The sequence below is a fragment of the Mesitornis unicolor genome, unplaced genomic scaffold (genome assembly GCF_000695765.1).
Source record: "Mesitornis unicolor isolate BGI_N332 unplaced genomic scaffold, ASM69576v1 scaffold19714, whole genome shotgun sequence".
Classification (NCBI taxonomy): Eukaryota; Metazoa; Chordata; class Aves; order Mesitornithiformes; family Mesitornithidae; genus Mesitornis; species Mesitornis unicolor.
The window spans coordinates 7,484-16,103 of record NW_010181008.1 but is presented as its reverse complement, the minus strand read 5'-3'; the positions used below and the strand labels follow the sequence as shown (position 1 = coordinate 16,103).

At 42.6% G+C, this 8,620-nt stretch overlaps 1 protein-coding gene across 1 annotated transcript in view; it reads left to right on the top strand.

Annotated features, from left to right (window-relative positions):
* Positions 1-2,241: 2,241 nt before the first annotated feature.
* The window catches only part of ARL2BP (ADP-ribosylation factor-like 2 binding protein), a 6,547-nt gene continuing 168 nt past the window's right edge, over positions 2,242-8,620 (top strand). The window contains exons 1-5 of the mRNA XM_010183290.1: positions 2,242-2,282; positions 4,426-4,487; positions 5,608-5,714; positions 6,112-6,197; positions 7,427-7,523. Of these exons, the coding sequence (XP_010181592.1) occupies positions 2,242-2,282; positions 4,426-4,487; positions 5,608-5,714; positions 6,112-6,197; positions 7,427-7,523 (393 nt within the window). The remainder of the gene's footprint in view (positions 2,283-4,425; positions 4,488-5,607; positions 5,715-6,111; positions 6,198-7,426; positions 7,524-8,620) is intronic.

The following is an 8,620-nucleotide window of genomic DNA, read 5'->3' as shown; positions in this document are numbered from 1 at the left end:
CTGCTGAGCACTCTTGCTTCCTACTGACCTAAACAGGAGCTGAGCGCTTCTGCACACAGGTCCCAGAACCAAGCTTTTGAGCAACTCCTTTCACCTTCTGCCTTTGCTACATCAAGGGTGCTGAATTTCATCCAGAGACTAAAAAAAAGAAAGTGTCTCCATTGAACCTCTGGAGCAAAACGTGTGAATGAGGAAAGTTCTGTCCATCATTTTCTTGTTTGACTTTTTTCCGAATACACTGAATCCAAAAGTGGAGTGCTGGTTAGTCTTTACTAAAATGTGGATTCTCTTCTGCCTTGGATGCCTGTTTTGATTAAAGTCAGACTGGCAAATCTGTGCCACAAGGACCTCATTTCCTCACGGACTGCACCTTACAGTGTTTTGCTGTAATTCATGTTGCCGGTCAGTCCTATCCTGCTTGGTGCTGAATGAGCAAACGTGAACACCATCACTGCCACAAGGATCTTAGAATTTCAGAATCACTTAAGTTTTAAATGCTTCCAAATGCAATGATCGGTTTTTATCCCTAAGGTACAAAGATACAAACCATACTTTAGGGAAGAGGTGGGACAGAACCATTTTGAACTCTGCCTTAATAGATTCCAGTAACTTCAGGGCTTTGGTTTCCCTGGCCAGGATTAACTGAGGTAAAATTTTCAGAAGTGCCTAGGACTCTTGACTTGTATCAACTGCTGTATGAGATTAAGCTCTTAAGGCCCAGGTCCACAAAGACTTCTAGGTGTCTGGTCTCATATTTAAATGGGGGTGACTGAAGAGCCTTTCTCCCTTTGTGGACATGGGACTAAGTGCCTGTGTTCTTTGGAAAATTTTGCCCCAGACCGTCTTCCATGCAGCTGGTGCTGGGCAGAGGAGGCCAGTGGCACTGGAGGAGGGAGCTGTGTAACAGAACTGTCCTGTTCATTTCACAAAGGGAAAGACTACAATTCGACTGGCTTTCTGCTGAAATCCATGCTGGGAGCGTCTTCGTAAAGGTCAATCCTCCATGATCGGTGCAGTACTTCCCCCTAGGTTCTGAGGCTGTGGGGCCAAGGAGGGGAGGTGGTGGCTCCACAGGCCCTCAGAAGGGGAAATGAGTTGTAGCGAAGTTGTCCGTTCAACAATAAAAGCGTCTTGAAGGCTGTTTGTTGTTCTTTCATTCTTCTGTACTACACCCGCGGGTTGGGTGGGCTGTGCCTGAGGCTCTGAGTGCCGTTCTCCAGTTCTCTGAGGGGAAAACTCGCTTTAATAACGGTGACGGGCGCTGCGTGCATCATAACGACGCACGTTATCTAGGTTTTCTTTTTATTTTCTCTGGGACAGCCTTTGATGCCTGGACACTAAACTCGGGCCCCGCGACCCGCCATGGCTGCAGGTACTCCCTTCCCGCTCGGCCCCGCCTGCGCTTTCTCATTGGACCTTCGGGGTGTGGGCGGGCCCTCCGCGGCCTCCTCCGCTCTCCGATTGGCTGCGAGTAGGGCGGAAGGAAGCGTTGCCCGGGAGACGGCCTGGCCGGCGGCAGGGGCGCTGCGATGGGGACCGACGGTAGGTGCGGGGCAGGGCCGGAACCCTGGGCCTCTTTGCGGGGTGGGGCGGGGAGGTGACACGGATTCGACGCCCGCGTTCCTCGGGAAGGAAGGACTGATAAGGGCCGATGTCCTGGGTGGGTTTTGGGGAGGGACAGTGACGGCATCCGGTCGTCAGGTCCCTTTGAGCAGGGGGTGAGGTGAGTCGGGTGCCTGGTCCCCCTGGACATGACTGGGGGCTTCGCTCTCACCAGGAGCCAGGACTGAGAAAGAGGAGGTGGGGATCACGCTTACTTCTTCTGTGCCATGGGGTGATGCCACAGAGCTGGCTCCTACCCTTGGTGTGCTGCTCCGAAGGCCAATGTTGGTTAAAATCCATGAAGAGTGGTGGGAGCAGAGGGTCCCCAGCTCAGCCCATCTTCAGGGGCCCTGGGGTGCTGTGTGCACTGTCCTGTGCGCTGGGTCAGCAACTGTTATTACAGAAAAGAAGTAGCAGTACCTTTGAAAGAATGTGATTTTGAAATTCCTGCGTCTAAAAATTAAAAGATTCTCTCCTGATTCTGATTTGCTGTTTGAGAAGTGTATGATAATTTAACAATTGAATTTGTATTAATGCCAAGTCACATGTTATTTCTTAGTACTTTGTCTGAAAAGAAGAAATAACCACTAACAGCAGAAATATAGCAGATTGCCTCTCCTCCAGTCTGGTTATGCAGTCATGATGGAGACTTCTGATGAAGAAAACTTTGGCGTAGGCGTGTGAGTATGCTACATTCTGTGTCAGGTCTTCAATAAGCTAATTAGTAGTTAAAGTATCTTAATAGAAATATAATTACATGAATGAATTTACACCACACTGATTAGCAGATTCTGCTTCTTAGGAGAACAGGGGTGTGGAAAAATGCAAAGCTACAGGAGGGGGATAACATCAGTTCAGATTTTAGGTGAAGGCAGTGAGTGTAGCACCAGATAGCCCTGAGTGATCAAAGTAGACGCTGTAAGACTGAAAACTGAGGGGCTTGTGTTAATTTAAAATTCAAAATTTATCTCTCCTTTAGCACAGATTCTGAGACTGTTCTTCTGTGTTTGAATGTGCTCCTTCTAAACGTGTGAGACCTTTTACAGGTGGCCTTAACCAGATTTTACGCTACTAAATCCTAAGACGCTGCTTCCCCCTGCATTTGTCTGGCAGCCTCTTCTCTGAATACTCGTGGCAGAAGGGGATATGTGCCTCTGTCACTCTGGTTGGTAGATTTAGTTCTCTCAGTCTACAGTCTACCACAAATGGCTGTGTACCTGGGCTTCTTCAGCAACACAGGTTGTGCTGGCCTAGACTAAACATGATGAGGTGACAAAGGCTTAAACCACAAGATTTTTTGAGTGTGTATTTCTTCAGGTGTGTGGATGCAGGTGTGTTGTATAGAGAGATGAAATCACTAGTGTTCTGGAATGGCTAAAATTCCATTATTTGTCTCACAAGCTTAAACTAGGGTTTAAATTAATACTTTAATTTTTCTGTGGCTGTTAGGATAAGCTATAAACCCAATAGTAACACTGTTTTAAAGGAGGAAAAAAAAAGTGGAAATTATCCATTGCAAAATCTCCTGTCTTTGCACGTAAATGGAAAGTGATGAGCCCTGTAGCCTGAAGTCCTAAGTGTGATGTTCAGGGCACGATGTTTATGGTACTTAATGCCTCACCGGTGTTGTGCCAGCTCCTCTGCCGGCCCTGCTGTGCCCTCTGGTGGCAGAGGACACTTTCTCAGCCCCTGCCGTGCTTTTGCTCATCCCCCAAGGCTTCACCCATCAAAAATAGTGCTAGAACATCACTTGGTGATCAGAAACCTTTTGAAATCAAATATCTTTTCACTTTTCCTGGTCAGAATGAGCTAAATGCCTCATTAGAGTTAAACTGTTGTTAAATGAATTTCACTGAACTATTATTCAATAACAAAATAACTGTAATGAGTTTTGTAAAACTTAGTCTGAAAGACTCTTCTGCTCTGTTTACTAAAGAGAAATTTGAAAGAGAAATAGACATTTAATTTTAATTTAATTTAAATGGTGCTTTCACTGGTCAAAGCTAACCTTTCTCTTAAAGACAAATGTCCCATGAGGCTTGTTTCCCTCCTGTGAGAAAAGCCTGTCTTTCATTTGCTGGAAAATGTAGGAAGAGTTCATCTCCCACTAAAGATGAGCTCTGAATGCTAAGGCCAAGGAGATCCTGTGGATTATCTAATGTGTCTGAATGAGCTGCACAACAAATTTAGCAGGGAGATCCAGAGTCCTGAAGTGCTGGTACCAGAGGTTTCTTCCCTGGATGACTTCAGATCCATAAGGGTGTTTAATATTTGCTCATGATCAAATGACCACAGAACATGATGCCATTCATTTGTAGTACTTGGGGATGTTTCTTGCGTAAGAAAAATATTTAAGTTTCTCTAGTTATACAATACTTGTGTGCACGTTGAGTTTAAGTGTACACAAGACCAAGTATTTGTCTAGAGTTCTGTGATTGCCCTGCAGCTCTAGCAGGGAAGAGAGCAGAAGGAAAGCTTGTGGTAGCAGCCAGGATTTGTGGATTGGAAGGTGCTTGATTTACTGATCTAATTACACACTTTACATCGTTCTGCATCAGGACTGGACTTGGCTTAACAGTTACACCAGTGAAACAACATTTATAGGAACCTATCTGGGGAAAAGACAGTAGAGGCCTGATGAGAAAGCCTATGAAGCAGTCCTGTAATCGGTGTCATGGATTATTTTGTATGTTGAAACTAGGAAGATTTTCACTTATCTTGTAATTACTGGGCTTATTGGTGCTTAGGCTTTTGTTAACCCTTTTTAACTAGTATTTCTGCTGTGCTTAAAATGTATGTTTATGTATCTTTCTTTGCTTTCAGCTCTTCCCCTTCTGATGCAGAGTTTGATGCCGTTATTGGATATCTGGAGGATATTATAATGGGTAAGCTCTGCCAGCAGTTATACACAACAAGATGGGTGCTAAACATATTGCAAGCTGCTCTTCTGTTCGCAGACATAGAGAGCTAAAATGGCCCTGCCTGCTTCATAGCAGCTCTCCTTTTTTTGCTCGCGTGACTGCTAACCTGGTGGCATAGTAAAAATATACACAAAGGTCTTTTGTGTACTGTTTGCACAGTCTTGAAAATTATTCTCTTCACCACTGCAATACAGTCCTTCATAAATAGTTGTAAATCTCACAAAGAGATCAAAGCTTTATGGGGTTTTTATATCCTTATAAAGGGGATGGAAGAGATTATGAGAGGTAGTGTTCCCTGCCCCAGCTCTGCCCACACCTCTCCTAACGTGTTTGTCAGGGTATGCTTGCACTTGGCCTTGTTGTACTTCATAAGGTGGGCCCATGCAAATCTTGTGGTGATGTAGTTGAATCCAGAGAAATGCAACCTAAACTAATTTTTAATGCGTTAGGGTTTAGAAAGCTGAGACTTGTATTTTAACACTCTGTATGAGTAAACTTTGTACCACTTCTGTTGGATTCAGTGGTGACCTATCATATTAAGTTTTAATTCTGTTTTCTTCCACAACTGGCAGTTGAAAACACATCTGGGAGTTTCACTGGTATTTTTTAATTAAGAAAATAAAATATTTTGAATTATTGTAGGGAAGAGGTATTCACTGTTGCTGACTTGAGAGCCTGGAAAAAAGGGGTTCAGAATAAATAACCTTGTTAATAAAACATAAAGCAGGAGGACTTTTTTGCTAATACTAAGTGTAAATGAAACTTAGGAGATGTAATCACAGACCTCACTAGATGGATGTGTTCACCCTGTTCAATTCTGAATCCACAGCTGCTGACACAATGCAGACTGATGTGCTGCTGCCCTGTTGATTCGGCTCCCTTAACTGAAGTAGCGCTGCCAGCAGCCTCTGTCCTCTCACAGATGGGTCAGAAATGGTGGCTCGGTGGCAGCTGCAGTACTGGTGTGACTGATTCTGCACGTGTGGTTACAACGGGGAAGCAGAGGACCAGTGAATGTGGCATTTGTATTACAAAAATAATGACTAAACTTGTAACTGTATGATGTGTTTTTGTTGTGGCCCAGATGATGACTTCCAGTTAATACAGAGGACTTTTATGGAGAAGCACTACCAGGAGTTTGATGACTCAGAAGAAAACAAGCTCATCTATACTTCTATTTTTAATGAATACGTAAGATACTTTTTCTGATTTTTGTACGTATTGTTTTCTTGCTGTTTCAAAGGCTGATGTCAGGTCCTGCATTCCCTCTTTAGAAAAGACTGGGTTTACATGGAGCATACTGACACTGCCTGCGATACTGCCTGTTGTTTCTTTCGTGATCTCTGAGCAAGAAAGATATTTTTTGGAGCTTTAAGTTCATTTCTCTTTGTTTCACCTGAAAACTTCTGCCACTAAAACTTGGCGTGAATAATTGATCTCGCAACACCCAGCTAAGGAATCTGCCGTTGTTTGCCCAGTGAGGCTAATGCCGTGTGTCAGTAAGGTGTCAGTGTAAGGAAATGCAGTTTTGAAATCTGCTCCTGCAATTTGTTATGATGTTTGGGTGGTTGGTTTGTTTGTTTTTCAGATCTCTTTGATAGAGAAATACATTGAAGAAAAATTGCTTGATCGGATTCCTGGTTTCAATATGACTGCTTTCACCATGTCATTGCAGTAAGTCTCTGCTGTGCTTTTGTTTGGGGGCGAGTTAGGTGCTCCTCAATCAACTCTCTTAATCTAGATTAAAACTTAGGTTTGACAGTTCTCCCTTCAGAAAGATGTTCCTCTTTAATTTTTTCTTAAGTGTTTGTGCAGGCAATGACTGACCACTTTTCTTGCCTTCAGCCTGTCCTTCTGCTCGAAATTTCTGAACTGTCATGCTGAAATACGTTGGGTTTAGGAAGGAGAACACTGGTTGTTTTTTGCATCATCGCTCCAAAGCCAGACCCTTAAAATGTTGGATCTCATTTATCTTTTTCAGGCTCTGTGTTGGACATTTAAATAGCCTGGTAGTCTTTCAAAATTCATGTGAAATAATGTCTGTACTGTAATTTTATGTAGAAAGCGTTCAGAGAAAAGTTTGGTTTGTCTTAAGCTTTTGCATTTGGTCACTTTAGCTTAGCTAACTTCATGAAGAGGTCACTTTTGAAAGATCATTTGTTTTCCCCTTGAATGAGAAAATGAAGTCTAATTGGGAGCTGAATATCTCACAATATTTGAATCTATTTACTTTTATTTTTTTTAATAAAACATTGAGAAGTTTTAAGCATACACATAGTATGCTTAAAAGAGACTGTTTAAGGTAAAGCTCCTTTTGATAAGAAATAACTAATTAAAAAAATGTTTAAAAAAACCAAACTAAAACAACCAAAAACCCAACCCTTGACTGTTCAGAAAATCTTGTTGAAGTGTGCCAATATGGAAGCACAGAATCTTTCTTCCTAAATATTTTTGTCCAAAGTCCTCTTCCAAGTATTGTCAGTACAGTCCCTCATTGTTAATGATCCATGGGAGCATTCTGTGCCTCTCCCCAACTTTTCTCACCTTCCAAGGGACTGCGTAGCTGTTGCAGTGCTCAAGATAAAGAAATAGAGAAATGCTACTTGAGTGTGACTTCTGTTGACTTAGAGATCAGTTTTTTTGTCTGGTTTTCAAGGACTAATGTGATAGTCTCACATCTTGGATTTACATAAACATAATATAGTAATGTACTTGGATCAGAATTAATACAAGTTAATTTTTGTCTAAAGTTTTGCTTTACAAAAGCAAAAATGTTCAGCTTAATAACATTCTTGTTTAACTTTTGAGATTGTTCTACCTGTCCTGGTATCCTTTTGACTTCATAATAAGAGTTTATTTTTCACACACTTTTCTAATTCCCCAACTTTTTCTCTATTCTGTAGACAACACAAAGATGAAATGGCAGGTGATATATATGATATGCTTCTCACGTTTACTGACTTTCTGGCTTTCAAAGAGATGTTCTTGGATTACAGAGCTGTAAGTATGTCGCACTCTTTATTTTCATTGGCATAACGGCTGTTGTTTCTGTGTGGCTCTGCCTGAGAGTCCCAAGATAGTTATTACAGTAGGTAGCAGTGTTTATTCACAGGCTGTACAGAGTCAAATGGAAAATAACTTCACTGGGTGGCTATTTAAACTCCAAATACACTTTTAATAATTTCTGGAAAACATGACCGAAGCTGGCGTGTGGAATAGTTCATCAGAAACACACACTTTGTGCATGTTTTCCTTTGAACGCTGATTTCCAGCTGAACATCAGGGAACTCTTTTTCACTGTGTCTGTGACCGAGCCCTGGCACAGATTGCCTGGGGAGGCTGTGGAGTCTCCATCCTTGGAGGTACTCAAAACCCATCTGGACGTGGTCCTGCGTGGCCCTGCTGGAGCAGGGCGTTGGACCAGATGTCCTCCAGAAGTCCCTTCCCACCTTGACCATTCTGTGATTCTATTATAAGTTGGTTTGGTTTGGTTTGTTTTCTCCAGCCAATACAAAATTAGCTTTTAAAACTTAACTCCATTTGTATTTCTCCTCCTCCTCTCTTTGTTGGAGAAACAAACGAACAAAAGTATTGAGGTTTTTGGATGAGCTTTTTCCTAGGGAAATTAAATAAATCTAAATGCTCTCCAGTGTCTGTCCAGTCACATTTTACAAAGAAGCGGCAGAGTCAGTTGTCAGAATTATGTCCTCTGCCACCTCCCCCTACCCCTCTTAAGTTTTTTGAAAATAGGGGCATGTTGAGGAGAAAGAAGCAATCTATGTCTCAGCAGCAGGAGTAGTTTCGGTTGGGGTTTGCACCTCGAGCAGCAGGTGAGCCTGCTAGCTCTTGGCCAGATGTAAGCAAGACTTTGCTCTGACCTGGATGTATGGCTCGCAGAGTGACAGCGACCTTATTCCAGGGATTACTGCACGATATCTTCTTGAAGTTTGAGTTTGCCGACAGATACAAGTGGGAGGTGCTCTGCTAGGTGTTTTCGAGTTTCACAGCAAGCTGCATGCAATCTTAGATGCTCAGGCAGCGTGTAATTTTAAATTGATTTGATGTAACAAACAGAATGTGAATTGCCTGATTCATGT